Below are 23038 nucleotides of genomic sequence, written 5' to 3'. Positions count from 1 at the left end.
TAGTGATTAGAAATGGAAGTAACAGCCCAAAGACCTAATTCAAAATCTAAGCCTGGGCTCCCTTCTAGATCAATTAAATCAGCTCTTAAAAGCTCCATTCCTTTATCTAAAAATGGAGATTAATCAACAGACTATTTTTGTGATTTGTTCTGGATTAAATGCGTAGTACATGTAAAATAATACTCAATAACCGTTGGGTTATAGGGTCTCCTACCAAAAAACTAATGAAGCAGGAAAAACAAAACCGCTCCAGACTTGCTAACCTAAAATCCTGATTTGTGACAGCAGCAGGGCTGACTGACTGAATATGAGAAGGGCAAGCCGCATGTCACAGCAACATTTTGAGTTTGCTAACCTGGAATATGAACCATTATTTAGTAACTATTTGTTATGCCTCTACCATGTGCCGGAGTCTATGCTAGGAGCCTGCCGTAGCCTCTCACAAAACCCTCACAACTGACTCTCTGGGATAAGTACAAACATTATCTTGCTTTAAATAAAAAAAGAAAGAGAGAGAAAAGGAGGAAGGGAGGCAGAGAGAGGAGAGAGAGAAAGGAAAGAAAGAAAGAAAGAAAGAAAGAAAGAAAGAAAAGAAAGAAAGAAAAAAAGACAGAAAGAAAGAAAGAAAATGGAGACATGGAGAAGTTAAAAATAAGTTGTATAAGTAAATCCATAGAAATATCTAGTTTGGGAAGTTTAGACAGGTAGGTAAGTAGGCAAACATTAGACAAGAGTTACAGAATTGGGCCCTATTCACACAGACTGGTAACTTCTAACAAGGTGTTTAAATGACTAGGGATCTAGACCTGAGTCATCTGTGGAATGCAGCCAGTGGGCTGTGCATGCTCACACTTCCAGCCACTGGGTTACGTGGGGCAGGATTATCGTGTGAGCCCAGGATAATCATGTGACAGCTTGTTTCCAGTATGGACAACACAGTAGGGTCCAGTCTCAGGACAGGAAAGAAGAAAAGAAATCCCACCCTACAAGAATAAGTAAATATCCATGTAAACCAAAAAGACATGAAAAGAAGCCAGTAAAGGAAATACTGAGATAAAGCTTAAGTCAAATGTGCAACGAGCTTCATTTTTACAGATTCTTATAAAAAAGCAGTCATTTGTTGTAGAGAATGAAGACCATCTAGAGCCAGGCAGAATGGCATATGACTACCGTCCCTGCACTGGAAGGCTGAACAGAAGGATTGTGGGAGCTGAGGAGTTTTTAAGACCCTTGCTGGTGTCCTGGATAATGGCCTTGCCTGTATATCTACATTTGCTCCCATGGGACATGGTACAGGTACATTCTATGCACTTGTGTCTGGAGTTCCAGGAGCAGCTACTCTCTCAAACGAGTTTTTCTCATCGTGTCCAACTTGTGTTTTCCCCGAGGGCTTTACCATCCCCTTGCATGCATTTATTTTTGTAAATGTGTCCAAAGACTTCTGTGGGAAAGGCACTATCACAGGGGCAAGAAGGGGCACATGGATGTAAGTTTTTCATGGCTGTGCTGTGGCAATTTACAGGATAACTATACAACCATAAGCAGGTAAGACAGTGAAATGCCAAAAACAAAAACAAAACAAACAAACAAACAAACAAACAAAAAAACCCTTACTTCTAGAGAGGTGAGATTAAGGAAGAATTCATAGAGTTAGTGATTTTTGTAGACTAGGTATTTAAAATATGTGGATTATTTAAAATATGTGAATATGTGTGAGGTGGTGGACACCTTTAATCCCAGCATTTGAGAGACAGAGGCAACTGGATCTCTGTGAATTTGAGAGTTCCAGGGCAACCAAGAAACCCTGTCTCAAAAAAACAAAAGCAAATCAATATAGCTATACATATGTATTCTTTTCAAAGTTTAAAAGTCATTGATTTAAGGACTGGAATAGATCTTCAGAGACTGATGACAAATCATGTGTCATCATGTCTTCCTTGTGAAAGGCAAGCAGGACCTGCACAGAGACACGCTTACATGGGTGACACTTGTACAGATTTCCTTGTTTTCCTTGGTGCTGAGGTTGAACCCAGGGTCTTGCACACTAGACAGGGGTTCATCATGTCGTACTTTCTTAAGTGCAAACGACGGTCCTAAGATTGCTGTAAAAATCAGGTCTTCCTTCACCAATTCACATTTAGAACGGATCTGTTTTACCATTTCAGTTTTAACTCTGCACAAAAGTCCTTCATACATTTCATCTAGGCCCACCTGAGTTTTAATTAACACAAACCTTTCTAAGGTCACATGTAGCGACTTGTGTTCTCGTGCTAATTATGTTAAAAAAACAAAACAAACAAACAAAAAAGCATACTGTGTCCCACCCGTAGGACTAAAGGAAGTCTGTCTGTCCCCAGTTGGGTTTTGACTGGTCAATAAAACTACCAGCAGCCAATGGGTGGGCAGAGAGACAGAGGCGGGACTTTTAGGATTCCTGGGAAGGGACAAAAAGAGGAAGAGCAGAATCGGCCATAAGGAGGGCATGGACCATCCCGGAAAGATGCAGAAGGGACAGATTGCTGACATGTGGGTACAGGAGAAGCGGCCCAAGAGGGCTCCCCAGCAAGGTTCAAGGCAGCAAAGATAAAATATAGATTTTAGTAAGTAATAGCTCAGGAATATTGGAGGGGAGTGTGTATTAGCCAAGTGGAATTAGGGAGTGGTCCAGCCATTGACCTGTTTTGGACTTCAGAATCCAGAGCGTTGGGGATGGGTAGCAATGAGCGCATGCGCACCCGCCGGGGAGTTTTGAGTGGTTTAATGTTTTTACCCATGAGATCCCAGACACGGTCACACGGAGATCCCAGGTTCATAGGACTTGGCAGTTTCAAACCAGATTTCTTCTACGGCTTTCCGGCCCATGTCAAACATCTGCTGCAAATGCTTCCATCCGGTTTTCGCTGTGATCATGAGGTACTCTTTGTTCTCTGGATACAGCTGGCAGGAGTGGGCGGCCATGACGAGAGACTGACTAAAACGACTGCATACAAGTAGAAACAAAGCTCCCCTCTCTGCCGCGGTCAGGGGGATCACACTTTCGAAGCCCGCGAGGACGTGGCCTCCTACTTGTATAGGGTTTGGACTCTCAACCATCATGTACATGATGACGATCGCCACTTCAAACACATAGTAGCCATAGCTCATGTCGCCGAAGTCTACAATCCCAGAGATTTCATACACAGCGTCTCCAGAGGCTGACTTGCTGAGGTCTACTAAAATGTTATGGTCATTGAGATCACCATGATTAATACCTGAAATCAGAAAAATCATGTAAAGGGGTATTTCACATGCTAATTCATTCTCTTTCTACCTTCCTTTTAAAAGCACAGCTATCTAAATAATTTGAGGAACAAGCAGAGATAAAAGAACAAACTATTTTTCTTAAAAAAAGGCCATTTTTTTCCTGGGAAAGACACAGGCAGAGTTTTGGCTCTTTTGATCTTGCTTCCCACCAGTATGGAGGTTAAGGTTTCCCAGACTCAGGAGGAAGAGGTAGACAGATCTCTGTGAGTTCAAGACCAGCCTGATCTACATAAAGAATTCCAGGCCAGCCAAATACAGAGGGGGGTAGAAAGACGGAGAGACAAAAAGATCTTGTCTCAAAAGCAAAAATAAACAAACCAGAAACCAAGAGTGTTTAGAAGATGTTATAGCCTTTACATTCAAGAGCCTGATCCATGGCCTTGCCTCGCTGGTCAGAGTATAGTGGAGTGATGTCTAGTGTAGTTAGCTGCATATGATACAAGCTATGACCCAGGCATGCACAGTAGAACCATTCATTAGATAGTAATATGTTAGGAGAAAAGAAAACCCCAAACTTGTCATTCTCATAGGCAATTTGAAAGGCAATTTAAGCTACTGTCTAGAATTAAGACACTATTAATTTGTTCCCAAGCAACAAACCACTGAGAGTCACCTTATAATAACTAGGCAATATAGAATTTGTCTTTTTAACTATAGATTTATTCTTGAGACAAAATCTGACTCTAGCCCAAACTGCCCTGTATCTCATGGCAATCTTTCTTTCAGCCTCAGTTTCCCATGTACAGGGATTAGAGGTGTGAGCCGCCATGCTCAGCTTAATGTGTAGCAAACAATTAACTAATTAATATTAAAGATAATGATTTGAGTATTATGAAATAAGTATGAAGCCATATATAATGTATTTACATATACTAGTACTGTTCAAATTCATAGCCTCTCAACACAGGTGGCCATTTCCATTCATTAGGGTTTGGGGCTGGAGACATGGCTCAGTAATTAAGAGAGCACTGGCTACTCTTCCAGCAGACCTAAGTTCAATTCCTAGAACCCACATGGTAGCTCACAACTGTCTGTAACTTGGTTTCAGGGGATCTAGCACCCTCATACAGACATATGCAAACAAAACACCAATGCACATGAAATAGAAACAAAACTTGTTTTGATATAGAATAGAGTTTATTCAGGTTATGGGAGAGTTAAGAGGGTAGTAGAGGCAGAGAGAGAGAAGAGGAGAATAGAGAAGTAGAGGAATAGAAGCTGGCCATGAGCATGTGCAGAGAGAGGGGGGAAGGGAATGGGGAGAGGAGGGGCGGGGGGGAGAGCAAGAGCAACAAATCATTTTTAAAGAATTAAATCACATGGAAAGGCCCAGTTCCTCTGTTGCGCAAGTCCTATTTCAAATACTGACAAGCCACATGACTGTTTTCACTGGACAATACAGATATACCACATTTACTTCAGAGAATACTACTGGACAACAGTGATATATAATATTTTCATTTTGAGTGTTTATTTGACATGGGGTCTTTTTATGTAGTCCTTGCTGTCCTAGAACTCCCTATGTAGGTAGACCAAGGCAGCCTCAAATTCAGAAAAATCCTCTTGCCTTTGCTTCCCAAATGCTGGGATTAAAGGTGTCTGCAACCATGCCTGGCTAAAGCATGTTTCTTAAAATGCAATCACAGCAGAAATAAGCCATGAAAAGACATCGTAAAAGATTATCATGGGGCTGGAGAGATGGCTCAGCAGTTAAGAGCACTGACTGCTCTTCCCAAGGTCCTGAGTTCAATTCCCAGCAACCACATGGTGGCTCACATCCATCTGTAATGAGATCCGATGTCCTCTTCCGGTGTGTCTGAAAACAGCGACAGTGTACTTATATATAATCAATAAATCTTTAAAAATTAAAAAAAAAGTTCATCATATTATGGAGAAAATAATTTATATTATCTAAATAAGATGAAAAGAAGATATTCTAAAAGAGTTTAAAATATCTAAAACTGTTATTCTACAGGAGTTACAAAATATCTAAAGCTAAATGAGCATTATGTATGAGGACTTGGTGCAGCTTCTTGTATAGATGTAGATAGCTAGGTTTCCACATAAAGCACCTCTGATGGCAGCTGGTGAAAGGAGGCTCCAATAATGATGGCAGCAGTATAAAAAGGGGAAACAATAAGACACAATGCAGTAGGAACAATCTAAGACTACCTCCCTGCTTGAGCAGAAAGAAAAAAAAAATCTGCCAAACCAAATTGACCTCTACAGTTTCTAGTTTAAAAGCAGCAGAACTGACTGCTACAGGATACAAAGTTTCTTATTATGGAAATGAAAAGATCTGCAGTGTCTTCTGTGGATCACATGGCAATAAAAGTGTAAAAAGAATAATGGGATGTTTTATCTTCACTTTTAAAAAGGCTAACAACATATTGTTTGATGAATAACAAATATCTCAAAATACAATCTTTTTTTTTTTTTTTTTTTTTGCTTTGCTTTTAGAAACATGCTCTTGCTGTGTATCCCAGGCTGTCCTCAAATTCACTGTCTTCCTGTCTCTGCCTTCCAAGTGCTGGGATTGTATTTTACTTCCATTATTCCTTGGAATAGGTTTGTATAAGGTCTTAAGACAAACAGCATCTTTTCCCAAACAAACTTTAAATTTGAATATCAGGGAAAGAAAAGAACTGGGCACACACACACACACACACACATGCACGAACCGCCCTCGCCCCCTCCAAAAGAATGAAGGAAAACATTTTGGAACAATAATGAGTACAGATCATTACAAATCAAGTTGTATGCACAATTAATTTTAAGTTTGTAGTTCAAATAAAGGCAAAAATAAAAACCATCAAAAAATCATGAATTAAGCACCTATTTCAAGAAGCTTTTGGAAAGCAAACAGAAAACATTTGAAAAAAATAGATAATATGAGTAATTTAAGATATAGTAAAGAGTGCCTTGCAAAGGTGCTTAATAGATGAGATGTTGAGAATCTATGCAGATTATTCAGATTTTATGTTCCTTATAAATTGACTCAAATATTTTTACCACCTTAAAGATTACTATATGATGTTCCTACCACATAAATTATAATGTTTAATGTTTTGAAAACTGATTATAGGAATTTTAAGTCCCCATAAAGTATTTCTTGTATTTGTCATTATGAATTATATGTAATTCTAATAGACACTTTTTTTTTGTCATTTTTGTTTCCTTTTCCTACAGTTTTCTGTGTGTGATTTTATGTAATCATGAACTGTCTAGCCACAGGCAACAAACAGAAATAGTAGTTATAATTACAGTCTATGCCAGGGACTGTGTTAAAATTATTAGTAACACTGTAAATTACCCTGAGATCTAAGTATTGCTATAAAGAGACTGAAGATGAGAGAATAAAGTATTTTCCTACCATAAAAAAAGAAAAGAAAAGAAAAGAAAGGGTGCTTCCCTGAAGGAGGAGCCTGTGGTAGGAGCCAGCAGGAAAGTATGAGAAGAGGTGCTAATGATCTCCATCATCACTAAAGACCTGTCAGTTTGAAAAAGTGACAAAGGGGGGCTGGAGAGATGGCTCGGGTCAGGGCACTGGCTGCTCTTCCAGAGGACCCAGGCTTCAGTCCCAGCACCATAAATTGGTTCACAACTTGCTATAATCCCAGAGGATCCACTTCCCTCTTCTGGTATCTTTGGACACTGCATGCATGTGGTACACAGACATACATGTAAATAAAGCACTCATATATACAAAGAAAAAATAAATCTCAAAAGGTAAGTGTAATGAATGAAGACAGTTTTTAACAGGTTTTTAATGTTAAAAACTTACAATTATAAGTACAAAATTTTAGATGTGTTAGATACATTTCCATAAAATACAACTTATTAAATATGGCAAAAATCTAGATATTTCTATATATATTAAAGAAATTAAAGTGCTAATTTTAATAATTTCTGGGGCTTTTTGTTTGAGAAAGGGACTCATGTAGCTCATGGTTTTGAGCTTACTACATAGCTAATAAATCCAAACTCTCCTGATCCTTCTGTTTTTACCCCAAGTGCTGGGATTACAACTAGGTGTCATCATGCTGATTGCTAATTTTAATACCTTCCCTAAAGAAAAATACAGTGCTAAATTAACTCCGTAGAAAATTCCCTCAAACGGTATACAAAGAAAGTGTTGTCATATTTCTAAAATATAAATTTGTTTTGTAAATTTCTATCTGAGCATGTGTATGCCACATACGTGTAGATGGATGCAGAAGAGAACCAAAGATCTCCTGGAGTAACAAGGGGTTGTGGGCCACCAAACATGGCTGCTAAGAACTGAACTCAGCTTCGCTGGCAGGGCAGCACATGCTCCTACGAGCTGAGCCATCTTACCAGCCCCACTCTTATCTCCCAATCACTGAGAAAATAGACGAAAAAGATGATACATAATAAAAGAGAGGAGGGGAAACAACATAATGACCACATTGGGTCTAAATTAAGATACAACCAATATAATTTGACATATCTATACGTTTGAAGAGAAAGCAGCATGCATTTTTATATGGCATCTTAGTGAATACAGGAATACAAGGGAGCTTCCTAACCTTATCAAAGATGTTAACAACAATAACAACAGCCAACTAAAGCAATCACCACAGTTAACTGTCTTGGTTGGACTTTTTGTTTGTTGTTGTTTTTCCTTTTTTTTTTTTTTTTTTTTTTTTTTTGTTTTTTGAGGCATGGTCTCATTATGTAGAGCAAGCTGGTCACTTGTGCTGGGATTAAGGGCGTGTGCCACCATGCCTGGCTATCACAGTCAGTAGGTAAGCACTGGAGGCTGGCAAGAAGGTTTGGTGGGTAAAAGTACTTGCAGTACAAGCCTGACATCCTGGGTTCTGTCTCCAGAACTCACAAGTGGAAGGTCAGACTAAATACCCAATAGTTGTCCTGTGGCCTCCACTCAACATACCCCAGCACATGCATGTCTAAAAACTCATGTATACACATGTGCACATATACAATAAGTACATAAAATAAGTCAACACCGAGTTTTCTGGGGTAGAAATGCAAGGATACTTATTGAGATAAAACGAATCAAAGGGCTTGCCTGGTTTTACATACTTGTAACCTCAGAGTTCAGTAGGCTAAAGCAAGAGGAATGTGGGTTTGAGACCAGGCTGGTCTATACGGTAAGACTGAACCTGAGGGAGGAAAATTCTCCTTTATAGAGCATTTCAGATGATATTGTACACATGTACGTGTCTTGGGATAAATTATTTAAATAATGTGTTTAATGTCGAGAGCTTGAGATATAGGTCAATGGGTTAAAAGCACTTCCTGCTCTTCCACAGGACCTGAGTTTGGTTTGCAGCACATACAAAGGATGGGTACTCAGCTACAGGAGATCTGATACCCTCTTGTGGCCTCCACGGGTACCTGCATGTGACACACACACACACACACACAGATAAAAATAAAAATTTTAAATAAAAGTATGGCTGTCTTGGGAGCACAGCATGAAGGTCTGCGTGCCCACAGATCTTCAGAGAAACCAGAACAAGCATGCAGGATTGTCTTTCCAATGAGAAAACTGCAAAACCTGGTGTTTTATTCAGGGAGCTGGGAGTAATTAATTGCCTGGTAATCAGCATTATCTGTTGGACCAGGCCACGTCATGGTATTACAACAAGACTGGAATAGCTAGTGATCTAAATGACAGCCACGGTCCCCTGAGCTCCCACAGTCAGGATCAGAAGTATCTAACAGCCCAAATGCCCTCTGTGCTATGTATAAGATTAAGACCAGGCAGGATGCTTCCTTAGTCCCTTAAGCTAGCACCGGTAGCTTATCTTTGGAACTTATCTTCTTTGAAGGAATGTACTCTAAATTTTGATGTAATTATGCTTCCCTGTGCACTGGAGATAGTATTACACCAGGAAACTCTTTTCCCCACAAATCCATACTGTGTTTAAATATACTAACAATAAACTGCCTGGCATCGGACTCTCTAGAAGGTTTATCCAGGTTGACAAAGTCAATCTGAACTGAGTTTTCATTCTTTACTCTTTGTGGTTTGTTTCCCTGCCTGACGCCTGCAGGGATGGATGCAATAAAGTATCGTTTTGAAATATCAGCAACAGACAAAAAAAAAAAAAAAATGGAACATAAAATAAAACATTGGTTTTTTTCTTAGAAGAACCAAACATACTGTTAAAAAGAATATGGCAGTGCAGATTTGAGATATAGCATAGGTTGAGAGGTAGAATACTTGCTCAGCATGTGCAAACTCCTGGAATTGATCTACAGCACTGTCAAGAATATACACCGAGATGGCTCTCTGGGTAAAGATGCTTGCTGCCATGCCTGACAAGCTGAGTAGAAGAAACAAAAACAAATCCCTTCAAGTTGTCTTTGACCTCCACTTGTGTACTATAGCATGTGTATCCCGAAATAAATAATACAATTGCCTTTAGCCTCTGATATATATGTGTAAATAGAGAAATGTATTTTAAAATTACAGTGGGAAACTAGTATATAAAAACAAGATTAGAAAAACGTAAGCATTCACCTGAGGCAATGGTGAGGTCCTGGCCTGCGCTACCTCCAAGGGCCATGTCTAGGTCCATGATCCTGCAGCAGTGGTGTTCTAGTACCAGAGACCAGACAGGCATGCCTGCTGCCCAGGGCCATGTTGGTGTCTGAGGACTGTGCAGAGATGGCCCCGCCCCTCACCTGGGCATCATGGGAGAGCTGGTCCTGAAGGTGGGGAAGTAGAGCTAGCTGACTTGCCCCTCACCATCAACAGTTCTCTGGAGAGCATTCACCACCACGCCCTGTACCTCTCAGAGGAAGCAGTAGAGCTAGCCCTGGGTTTGGTAGCTGCAGGTGAGTTGGCCCTGAGGTTATGAGTATGGGAGAGGTGGGCCTTTGAGAGAGGGAGAGCTGGCCTTGCCCCTCACTGGCTGCAGCACTTGGGAGAGCAGATCTTGCACCCTGTCTAAGCAGTACACTGGAGCGGATCCTGGTGATGGAGGCTCAGGTGAGCTGGCCTCAAGGTGTGAGAGAGGTGGCCGCCCTGTCATTTGTATGCCATGCAGTGGCATGAGCAAGAAAGAGATGCCCCCCACCCTACCCCTTGCCACCTGAAGCAGGTAGGAGAGCCAGCCCTGCCCCTCACTAGCTGCAGCACTCTGGAAAGCAGGCCCTGCACCTTACCTGGGCAGCACAGTAGGGCTGGCCCGAGTTGCAGGGGTGGGTTGTGGGTGAGCCAGCCCTAGGGGTGTGAGAATAGGGTGGCATTGGGTTAGCTAGCTAGGGCAGAGCTGGAGAGCTTGCCCTGGTGGTACGGATAAGGGAGAGAGAGCCTGAACACTGACCAGCTCAGCTGCCACCCAGGCCTGGATCCAGGGCTCTGAATCGGTCCACCCCAAACATCTACCCATTGATGAACATGTGAAGGGGCTGATCCTATACTTCCAAAACAACAGTATCTCCATGACACGGGGCAACAACAGGATGTCCCGGAGGAGTCACAGTGAGAATCTAGTATTTATAGTGTAGCAGAAGGAAACAGACCCATGGATTCATTACAATCAAAGAAGTGTGGAAAGGGGATAATACACTGTGGGACACACTGAAGCTTTCACAAGGAGATTCTTTTGGATGGGGGAGGTTGTGAGGGCAGAGGGCAGGTATGAAGGGATGGGGAGAGGAGTGGGATTGGGATGCATGGTGTGAAATTGAGTGTCTACACCCAGGTGACAGAAGTACAAACTAGGCTTGCAACCTCTTCGGGAAGCTGGCATTAGCTGGTCAAGTTGAATATAAGGAGATTGATGCAGGAGGGTTTATGTCTATCCAAGAGCAGCCTGGACTACACGGACCTAACAACGACAAAAACCAACTTCAAAAACAGCAAACTTATGAACAGTAAAGACACGATTCTTGTAAAGGTGGTAGGAACAGACAGGAGCATCTTATAATGTCAGAAATCTAAGCTGCACCTGCATGTTCTCCTGACACTGAAATCCGCCAGTGTAAAGGCTGAGAGAAATACATACTTTGGGAACATACTCACATTCTCGAAAATGACATAATTTGGTCATTACTTCTTCCTTGAACAGATGAATGACCTGCTCAACAATCTCCCGGTTCTGACCTTGGTTCAGGGCACTCAGGTACTTCTCTAGCAGAGGGACGTTTTTCAGATTCCAGATGAAGCTCTCCCGATGAAGAAGATTTAACTTTGGATGATGGAATTTCTAAATGGAAAGATAAAAACAGGATAGAGTGTAGCTGAGGCAGTGCAACGCTTGCTCAGCATGTACAATGAATGTCCCGTGCTTGGTCCCTGTTAGAGAACTAGGCAGCATTTGCCCATAATCCCAGCATTTGAGGGGTGGATATCAGGAGAGCAGAAGTTCAAAATCATTCTTGTCTACATAGTGAGTCTGGCATATCTAAAAAGATCATATACATACATACACACACACACACACACACACACACACACACACACACATATATATATATATATAGATGAAGGGGTGGGGAGATGAGTGGAACTGGAGTGTTGAAGGGACCTTATATCTCTATAGTCCCTGTCTTTTGTCACACCCTCCCCTCAGAAGGTGCCTATAGGAGGCAGATGGCACTCTCATATGGTGACTGACCTATCTCATTTATAGTAACCCATAAGATAAGCTGGACACCATGGCACACATCTGAATATTCAGCCCTTGGAAGACCAATATTTAAAGTTTAAAAAAAATATTTTTTAAAAATCCAAAAAATAATAAGTCTCTTTTTATTTGAGTAAGACATTATAATTTTGGGAGCATAGTTTCATTGCATTTGATCATCAATATTTGTAAAGACAAATGTTTTTTTCTTGTTTTAAGTTTTTTGAGACAGGGCCTGCATAGCCCACTCTTGCCTTGAATTCCCTATGTAAGGATGACTTTGAACTCCTAATCCTCCTGCCCCAGCTCCCAAATGTGCTAGAATTAGAAGCATATGTCAGTGTCAGGCTCATAGACAGGGACTGTTCACTAGCGTTTACTAAATCGGAGGCTACTGTCCAGGTCATGGCAGCTCAGACCTGAAATCCCAGGATTTGGGAGGCTGAGACAAAAGGATCACTGTGAGTTCAAGACCAGCCCTGGTAGATGGAAGAGAGTTCTAGGCCAGCTTAGGCTACAGTGAAGGAGAGTCTGTCTCAGAAACAAAACAAAACAAAACAAAACCCAGGGTCATCAGGATGTGTAAGTGGGTCAGTGTGTTTGCTAAGAAATTCAAAAACTTGAGTTTTGATCCCTGGACCCACAAGGTAGGAGAGGATTATCGTTTGACCTTTACACTTCTATATTTGCACTGTGCCATACACACACACAGAGAGAGAGAAAGAGGGAGGGAGGGAGGGAGAGAATAAATGTTCTTCACCAGTGGGTGTGGTCTGAGGCTGTCTCTCTTCATTGCGTCTCTCACTCACATGGCCCCAGCACTCTGGCCTCCCTGGAGTCCAGGGAGCCTCAAGACCTTGTCATGAGCCATTTCCACAGTGATATTAGACTCCCATTTCTACTCAGCAAAACAGCCTCTGCACAGACTTCCTAGTGATGCCTTATACATTTCACACTCCCTCTCCAACACCTCACAGCCAACACCTCACAGCTCTCTCTATGGCAACGCATTTATAGGAGGTATTTATCCCCCTGAGATCGCTCTTCCTCTCACACAGGTAAAATCTGCCTCTGCACCGGTGTCTGTGTTACGGGTTCAACTGTGGCCTCTAGGGACGCCTGTAACATGGTATGTATTTCTTCTCTGGGAATCCCCCGGGCCTTGAAGCTGCTTTGAACACAGCTTACCTGTGCCCTCAGCATCTTGTCTTCTGCAGGTGAACCCTCTCTAGTTTCTTCAACTCTTCCTCACAGAACACTATTTTCAGTCCCCTCACCTTCTGGGGTGTTAAGTGCCACCGAAGATCACCAAAGTGAACAGTAAACGCTGACTCACCAGGAACCATGGCTCTGGGGATGGACTGTGATTCAAAGAAGAGACGATGGTAGAGGGAACTTTCTTATTTCATGTTACTCAATGCTACACAGTTAATCTCATACACACACACACACACACACACACACACACACACACACGACTTTTTTTTTATTTGACGTGTATGGAGGTGTAAGGTGCATATTTATGTGAGTGTGTGTGTGTTTATGGATATGAATATATGTATGCACTTGTATGTAGAGGCACGAGTCAACTTCACGTGTTATTCCTCAGGACCCATTCACTTTGTTTTTTAAGACAGAGTCTGTCATTGGTCTGGACTGAGCCAATTAGTCTAAGCCAAAGCTCCAAAAATCCTCCTGCCACTCCCTCCACAGCCCCAGGATTGTAAGCCTGCCACTGTGCCTGGTATTTTTATGGGAGTTCTGGGGAGACAACTCAAGTCTTCACACTTCTGCACGAAGTGTGAGGTATCACTTCACGTACTGAAGTCTTTCCAGGCTCTACTTTTATTAATTTTAATTGTCTGTTTGTATGTGTGTGTGCGTGCGTGCATATATTACATGGATAAGTGCATGTGAAGGCAAGTGCCCACAGAAGCCTCAGGCAGTTGTGAACCACCCATGTAGGTACTGGAAACTGAACATGGGTCTCCTAGAAGAACAGTATATCTCCCTTAGGACTTAAGAATTTAGTAAACATTAAGCCATCTCTCCAGGTTTTTGTTAAAAGTAAATATAACAAAGCCAGGTGTGTTAGTATATGTTTTTAAACCCAGCATTTGGGAGGCAGAGGCAGGAGAATTTTTGTGTGTTCAAGGACAGCCTGATCTACACAATAAATTCAAGGATAGACCCGGTGTGACCTTGTCTCAAAAAAAAAAAAAAAAATCCTGCCTAAATATAACACTCTTGTTGGGTTTCCAGTAACAGTCTACTCAGGTGAGGTTTAGAGTTCGTACAACAGTGCTGGCACCGCTGTCCCCAATGGCATCTCAGCTTCCTTGGCACCAGTGGGAAGAACACTAGACTGAGTCACACAGAGCTCCCTCCTCTACTTACAAACAGGCCATGGAACACCTCAGATCTTAGTTTCTCTAGCAGGAACATGAAGACACCAGTCACTCATGGACGCAGAGGAAATGCCCTCGCCCACGCAGGTGCTCCACCAATGCTTCAAGTTTGTTTTTTCTGTGGTGCTGGGGATTGAACCCAGGGCCTTCCACATGCAAGGCAAGCACTCTATCTCTGAGTTACGTCCTCAGTCCAAGAGTGTGTTTGAATATTAAAATATATAAATTTTGCACCTCATCATCCTGATTTTTTCTGGCCTTTATTTCTTTTTAGCTCCTTGAAAACAATCAGAATTGCTGGACATTTACCCCATGCTCTTGGTTAATTCCTGTCAGCTTAGCTCTTGGTCAATGCCCTCTCCTCTCTCACCAGAGCTCCCGTTCCTAAGGGCTTTGCTTCCTCTAATACGGAGCTTAGACCACAGTCATATTCACAGAGTTGCCTGTTTTCTTTTTTCCAGATACTTGAAACTCCTGAGCTCAAAAACTCCGGCCATCTGTCAATCAAGCTTCAACCTCATTCCAGCAGTATTTGGTCCTATCCCATAACGGTGTCCTAGTTCTGGTCCCTACGATGTCAGGACTTTTGTCTGTTCAGGAACCCCTAGGCCTGGAAGCTGTGAGATTTTCAGTGGTCAACTTTATCTTCAGCAGTTTGCTCATAGCCTCTAGCACAAGGGCAGAACCGAAACATCATTTTCACAGTGCCACAGACACTGCAACAAAGAGAACACACAAAAGCAAACAACAGCAACAACAACAAAAATTTTACCTGTATAAAAGCAGACAAAAGAATGAGTGGAACAGTGTAGAGAATCCATAAAGCATCCTTAAAAACACAGAACCAACTAGTGGTCAGTGAGGGCACCATAAAGACACCATGGGAGAGGATAGCGTTCTTTCATATAGTTACGGGAAAACTGGATTTCAACATGAGAAACAACGATATTGGGCATGTTTTTTACACCAGATACAAAAAAAAAAAAATCAACCCCCAAATAGACAAAAGACCCAAATGCCATGATCGGGAATCATAAACCCTCTTGACAGTTGCATTGTCAGTGACTTCTTGCCTATCACGCCCAACGCAAAAATAAACAGATGAGATTCTCAAACTAAAAGCTTCTACACAGAAAATACCAACACTGGGCATGGGGACATGGCTCAGTGAGGTGACAACAGGCACAGGGCTGGACATTGGAGGATGCTCTGGAGCTTGCTGGCCACTGGAGACAACTGGAAAGCTTCAGGCTAGTGAGAGAGCTGCGAGGTGGCTTACCAGGAAAAGACTTTTGCCAGGCCCGATGACTTGAGTGTAAAGCCCAGAACCGTGTAGCAGAAGAGAACTGACAGCTGGACATTGTCCTTGCCTCAGATTTCCATACATGCACTGTGGTGGGTGCTAACTCACACACACACACACACACACACACACACACACACACACACACACACACACACAGACACACACAGACACACAGACACACACAGAGACACACACAGAGACACAGACACAGACACACACACACTAATGCAGACACACATAAACACACACACACATGAATGCACACACACATGCACACATGAATGTACACACACACATGAATGCACACATACACACACAATAAATAAATAAAGCATGAAGATTTTTAAATAATAACAAAGAAAAGATGGGGAGCGATCAAGGAAGACACTGGTGTCAACCTCTGGCCTTGACATGCACACACGTAACTTCACACCCACGCAACATGTACATACATGAACACATTCATATACAAACTCAACAATTTAAATCTCAATCGATAGTTTGAGAAGAAGATGTGGAGAAAGTGCTGGTATGCAAGATTTATAGAGAACTAGTAAACCCAATAGCAAGGAAAACAATATAGCTCAGTTTAAAAATGAACAAAAGACCGAACCTGAGACTTTTCTAAAGACAACACAGAAATGTCCAGCGGGTTCATAGAAGCATAGTCACCACAATCACCCACCAGGGAAATACAAACTGGAAGCACCAGGTGATGTCACTTCGCACCTGTGAGGACAGACGCTGTCAGAAATGAGTGAACTCGTGTCGGGAGGACATGGAGAAAGAGGACCCGTGTGTACTGCTGACACGAATGTACAGTCACTATAGAACACAGCATGGAACGGTACTACAGATAAATCATAACTACTATGTGACCCTTAAGTTCAGCCTTTTAGGGGCACCACCTAAGGGAAAGGAAAATACGACCTTGTGAAAATATCTGTACTATTATGAAATCATTCTAATTAGTCACAATAGCCAGGTTAAAAGAAAGAGGGGTGTGTGTGGGCCAAAGGTTACACTGTAGCAAATATTTAGTAGAAGGCAAATTATTCACAGCCTCTGAAGAGAAACGAGAATGCCAAAATAGTAAATATTTAAAAACTAACAAGTTGAATGATTTACCAGAATGAATACAAAGACCAAGAGTCCTCCATCAGCATTTTTGGTAAGTGGGTACATGGGGGGGGTGATAAAATACAAGGGTTAACTGGGTGTCACAGTGTCACAGGGAAAAGAAGCAACAGTGTGCTCCACTGTAGCAGCCATTTTACTGTATATGCAGATGCATCTTATAGCATGTTGTATACCTTAGATATATCACAATACATTCATTTTTTAATGGTAAACAAAAAAGATGTAAGAGGCACTTTTTTAAAAAGCATATTTGGAAGGCATTTTGAGGATATTATAGAGACAATCTAAATATAATACAGAGGAATGTAATCACTACAAGTCACTGAATAAAATTAACATATGAAAAAAATCCCCTAAAAATACACTTATGCCTGGTGTGATGGCCTCAGCACTCAGAGACAGGACTGCCATTACTGTATGGACAACCCAGTCTGCATAGAGAGTTCCAGGTCAGTCAGAGATATAGAGCAAGACCCTGTCACGGGGGCTGGAGAGATGGCTCAGTGGCTAAGAGCGCTTGATGCTCTTGTAGAAGACTGGGATTCCCAGTGCCCACATCCATACACAACCATTCTCTAGTTCCAGGGGATCCAGCACCCTCTTCTGGCACCCTTGGGCACCTGGAACACGCAGTACACTTTGACAGATGCAGGCAAAACACTCATACACATAAATAAATCTCTACCAGAAAGGACCCCGTCATAAACAAATAGAAATAAAATAACTACTCAAGTTAAAAGTATGTTGATATTCCAAGTGGATAGTGTGTGTGTGTGTGTGTGTGTGTGTGTGTGCATGTGCACGCACACATGTTCATGTGTGCATGTGTATATCTGAAGGTCAGAGGTCAACACTGGGCATCTTCCTCAGTTACTCTTCACTTTATTTTACTTTTTATTTATTTTTGTATGTGTGAGCACACATGTGCATGGATATATATGCCATGCACACACATACACACATAAACAATGTATGTGTGCCATGGCATGAGTATGGTGGTCAGAGGAGACCGTGTGGGAGTCAGTTCTTTTCTTCCAGCATGTGGGTCTCAAGCTTGGTGGCAAAAGCCTTCACTGCTTACACACTTTGCCAGACTCTCTATTTTATTTTTTGAGATGAAGTCTCTCACTAACCCTGGAGCTTGCCAATGTGGCTAGACTGGCTGGCCAGAGAGCCCCAGGGAACCTCCTGCCTCTGCCACTCCATAACTGGGAGATACTCTACCATTCTTTTATGTGAGTATTGGAATCCAAATTCACATCTCTGTGTCTGTGTGAAAAGTAGCTTTTCGGAGCCATAAATGGACATTTTAATGAATATTCATAAATAAATTTGGAAATGTTCTGACTGAAAAGCTTAACATGCTCACCATCCGCAGCTATATGCAATATAATATTTTGAATAAGTGAACAGAGTGTAGTAGAAAAAGTTTATAAACATTTATTGAACATCATTTCCAAAGGATGGGATTACTTGTAACTTCTGTTTTTTCTCCTTTGTATTTTTATTAGTGTTTCTTTTTAAAAAAAGATTTATTTATTTATTATACATAAGTACACTGTAGGTGTCTTCAGACACACCAGAAGAGGGCATTAGATCTCATTACAGATGGTTGTGAGCCACCATGTGGTTGCTGGGATTTGAACTCAGGACCTCTGACCTGAGTGCTCTTAACCACTGAGCCATCTCTCTATCACCTTATTAGTTTTTCTAAAATAATTAATCACTAAATGGTTTTTGTTCAACCAGAAAAAAAATAGGTTATTACTATTTTGGGAGGGCAAGGTAAATTAATACTGTTTAGATGGTCACATGACCTTGACATTTTGGCCAAGAGGGATTGGTTTGCCCAGTTATAAAAGTTAAAATACTGAAGACAATTGAGTCACTGACATTAAGTAATGAAGACAGACAAGTAAAATGAGTTTGCCCCCCCCACACACTCACTACCTTGACAGAGGATTCTGTGTAGAGGGAAGACTCAGGAAGAGCCCAGTGAGCTCAGTGAGTTGAAGAGATAGAGCTGAGAGTCCAGGAAGACCAAGGCGGGTAGAGTTTGTAGGACTGACTCCCAAAGATCAGAGCTGCAGAGAGAACACCAAGTCCTCCTTGAGAATCTGATGCATTGGTACACGGCCTCATATGTTAAGTCTGAGGAAAGGACCATTTGAAAGGGCTGAAAGGGATTCAGTTGGGCAAGGCTGGGAACACTGTGGCTACTGATCATCCTGGAAAGCATCAGTTTATAGGATATTGGGCAGAGAACTCAGAAGGGTTTTTAACATTACATAATTCTTAAAGTAAACCTAGCCCTGGTCCCACCTACAAGAGGTTAAAAGCAAGGCGCAAAAGAGTCAAATGGTTTCCAGTCAACCTAACTACATGTACTCAAGTGAAGTTCAGTGAACATCAAGTACAAGAAACATATAAGCTGGACATGGTCACACACACCCCAAAGGGAAAAAAAGTAAAGTAGCCCAGATATGTCAACTAAATGGCAAAGACCCTCGGTTTCTTTGTTTTTGAGTAGAGCTCTAAAACACAGCTAAAGCTGGGCTTGAATTCTCATCAATCCTCCTGCCTTAGCCTCCTAAGTGCTGGGACTATAGACATATGCCACCCTGCCTGGTAAACATTGTCAGATTGCATAACAAACAAAAACAAGACTCTAAACATTCTTCCCATTTCAGACAAAATGGCTGCCACATAAAGCAGCGTTCTGTTTCCTTTTCACAGATTTCTAGCCGAATACAGATATGTTTGAGATTGGAAGAATGAACCTCATCTCTCTCACCTCTTAATTCTTATTGAATTGCTTCCTGCTTTAGAATGAGACTGTATCACAACAAGCCTAGGTTAGAATCACATTTTGCTCAGTCTTTCCCTGGTTACCAACTTAACACTAAACTATCACCAAATACAGTTACATTGTCTTCTAAACCGCTTGAGACTTTAAAATTTGTTTGTTTGTTTATTGTGAGACAGAGCCTAGCTATATAGCTCCAACCTAGAACTCACTCTGTAGACCAGACTAACTTTGAATTTGTGGTGATCCTCTTGCTTCTGCTTCCCAAGTGCTGAGAACTTAAACCCTTCGCTGACTCAAGCCCTTAGTCCGTTTTTTACTAATTGTTGAGTATCTGACTACTGAGTTAGCTTCCTAGATGTTCCCACCTTTCTGAACCCCAGAGTGCTATAATTAGTAGGTTTTGCATATTTAGAAAAACCTCCCTCAAGGACCCCCTACTGCCTATAAGATACAGTTCGGACTCTTACGATGCGGTCTAGGCTGACACATTGATGAGACTCCTGTATCAGCCTCCCGAGTGTTAGGGACAAACCAACTCTCATAGAATGTGTATCTTATGATCTAGTTCCACCTTATACTTTCAGTTTTGTCTCCTGTCTGCCTCATTTGTAGTTCTTTTATATTGCAGTCATGATGAATTATCCAGAGGTTCCTGAATTACGGCCATTCATTGCACCTCATGTGCTCTTTTCGTCACCTGGAATGTCCTTCCTTCTTTTCTGACCCATGTAATCCTAACTTTAGAATCAATTTGGCATTAGTTTTTATAAGTTAAGCCACCTAGGCTGGAGAGATGGCTCAGCAGTTAAGAGCACTGGCTGCTCTTTCAGAGGTCCTGAGTTCAAATCCCAGCAAGTACATGGTGGCTTACAACCATCTATAATGGGATCTGATACCCTCTTCTGGTGTGTCTGAAGACAGTAACAGTGTACTCACATACATAAAATAAATAAATAAATCTTTTTAAAAAAATTAAGTCTCTCAATGTGTCACATACATGAAATAAATGAATAAATATATTTTTTAAAAAATTAAGTCTCCCAATGTGTCTACTGCACAGTGCTAGACATCAAGGAGAAAAGATAAATAAATACTTGGGGAGGCAGTGCAGTTGGTAGCATGCTTATCTATCATGTATGAAGCTTAATCCCCAGTACCATATAAACTAGATGGGGTAGCACATGCCTATAATTTCAGTACTCAAGAGGTAGGGGCCGGAGGACCAGAAGTTCAAAACAATCTTTTGACTACACAGTGAGTTTGAAGCTACCCCACAGTGTATGAGACTCTGTCTAAAAGACAATGAATAAACAAAGCGTACTGTTCTTAAGAATCTCATTGCTGCCAAGTATGGTAATGCATGTCTTTAATCCCAGCACTTTCAAGGCAAAGGCAGGAGGATCTCTGTGAATTCGACGCTAGTCTGGTACACATAGTGAGTTCCCGGCCAGCCAGGGCTACCTAATGAGACTCTATCTCAAACCAACCCAAAACAACAAGAAAAACAAACAAAACAAGACCCCAAATCTTACCTCCAGGGCTTTATCCAAGCGGGCAGCCAGTCTTCCTATTTCATATAATTGCTGGTGACTGATGGCAACCTCGGCTACTGGTCTTCCTGGGAGGTAAGTGAGCATTCTTACCAAGTAGCTTTTGATTTCAGATCCACAATCTAGATTGAAGGAATGACGCATCCTGTCAATCACTCTTGAAAAAACAATGAGAACTCGCAGCCTTAGATTCAAGTGTTGTGCCTGAGGTCACATATAGCAATGACAAACTGGCGTTTTAAATGCTTGATTGCTAGTTTCATGTTCTATTTCTATGACAACACAGCAGTCAGTCTAATAAATAAAAATACATTCTTGAGGCTGGAGAACTGACTTTGCCGGGTGCTTGCCTGGGTTCAATTCCTAGCAACACATATACTCTTTGTGTTAAATAGGAATAGGACAGGTCCTCCTGCTGTTCACAGGTCCCTTAGTTATTAGTTATTAGGACATTTATAAACATAAAATGCACACTAGATCTCAACTCAAGCCATTTCCAAACTATCCCCACTTGGAGTTACGAACTTGTTTTTGACGCTGCACTTCTGCCTGTAGCCAAAATGCAGTAAGATGAATGTCTAGGAAACCTCTTACCAATGGACATGAGAGAGATCGTGTTGTCCCCTTTAGTTCGGCACACGGACGCCGTTGGAAATCCAGCTGCCCTCAGAAACATGATGACATGGTTCTGCACTTCAATCAGGTCTGGAGTTCGACTAGACTCCGTGTTGCTTATTTTGAGGACATATTCAACTGGGTCATCTGTGGTCTCTTTGCTTCTTGAAACGTGAACACGAAAGTTTTGGTCGTCATAGCTGGGGAGTGGCTGGATCTTGGAAACTTTAAACCCAAATACTGATTCTACCAGTGCAGAGGCCTGTGCCTCAGTAAAAGTGGGCTTGGCAAAAGCCTGTGACCGCTGGCCATCTCCACTTGACATTATGTCTAGGGGAAAAATAAGAGCCAGGCATATTACAATGACAGTTATTTGAATGATTAGTCTCAGACAGACCACTATTTTTCTGTATTGAGTCTACGCTTCTTGATTTTTATTTACAAAGTTTAAACAGTCAATCAGTGAGTGAGATGAATAAGCAGATGCCTTGGAGCTGCAGAGGTGGGTCCACCGTTAAGAGCACTTGCTGCTCTTGCAGAAGGCCTCAATTTGGTTCCCAGCATTCACACTGCGTGGCTTACATCACCTGTAACTCCAGTTCCAGGGGACTCTGACAGTCTTTTCTGGGCTCTGCAGGCATCTGCAGTTACATGTGCACCATGCCCGAACAGAGACACTTAAAAATTAAAATAATCTTTAAAAGAAAGCGAAGTTGATGTTCTGTCAGGGGACAATGGCCCATGCCATTATAATCCCAACACTTGGAAGGCAGTGGCTGGAAGACTATTTCAAGTTCCAGGCCAGCTTGATCTCCCTAGCAAGTTCTAGGCTGGCCAGGAGAGACCAATATAGAGAGACATTGTCTCAAATAAAGCAAAACAGAAGTAGATATGTTAATAGATAAATAAAAATCCTTGTACCATAAATTCTATTTAAATTCCCCTCCCAAGTTGAAGAAGGCACAGTTCCATGGAGAAACACAGGTCAGAGGAGCACTTGTTAATATATCCAACCCAATCTTTTCTCTTGTCTGTCAACTTGACAGAGAAACATAGGTCCAAAGACATTAAGAGATGTGTCCAAAACTAATATTCAGTTCTACTGAGACCTGGGTCTGGGAAGATGGCTCACTGTGGATGGGGTCCAGTGTGTAAGCGTGGGGACTGAGTTTCAATCTGCAGCAACCATGTGAGTACCAGGCTCAGTGGCACATGCCTGTGATTCCAAGTTGTGTACTTTTATGTTTAATTGGCTTTTTTGAGTCAAGGTTTTATGTAGC

The 23038-nt window shown here is 41.7% G+C and overlaps 1 protein-coding gene across 1 annotated transcript; it reads right to left on the bottom strand.

Annotated features, from left to right (window-relative positions):
* Positions 1-2425: 2425 nt before the first annotated feature.
* On the bottom strand, positions 2426-22092 carry HYKK (hydroxylysine kinase; the record flags this gene model as incomplete). The annotated part of the gene is given in 6 exon segments (XM_080930600.1): positions 2426-2434; positions 2736-2798; positions 2800-3251; positions 11327-11510; positions 21126-21265; positions 21738-22092. Coding segments are annotated over 6 exon segments (1194 nt in total). The 5' UTR covers positions 22084-22092.
* Between the last annotated feature and the right edge of the window lie 946 nt (positions 22093-23038).

This window comes from Micromys minutus (genome assembly GCF_963924665.1).
Source record: "Micromys minutus genome assembly, chromosome: 16".
Lineage (NCBI taxonomy): Eukaryota > Metazoa > Chordata > Mammalia > Rodentia > Muridae > Micromys > Micromys minutus.
The sequence above is the reverse complement of the archived record's forward strand: the minus strand, read 5'-3'. Positions and strand labels throughout refer to the sequence as shown.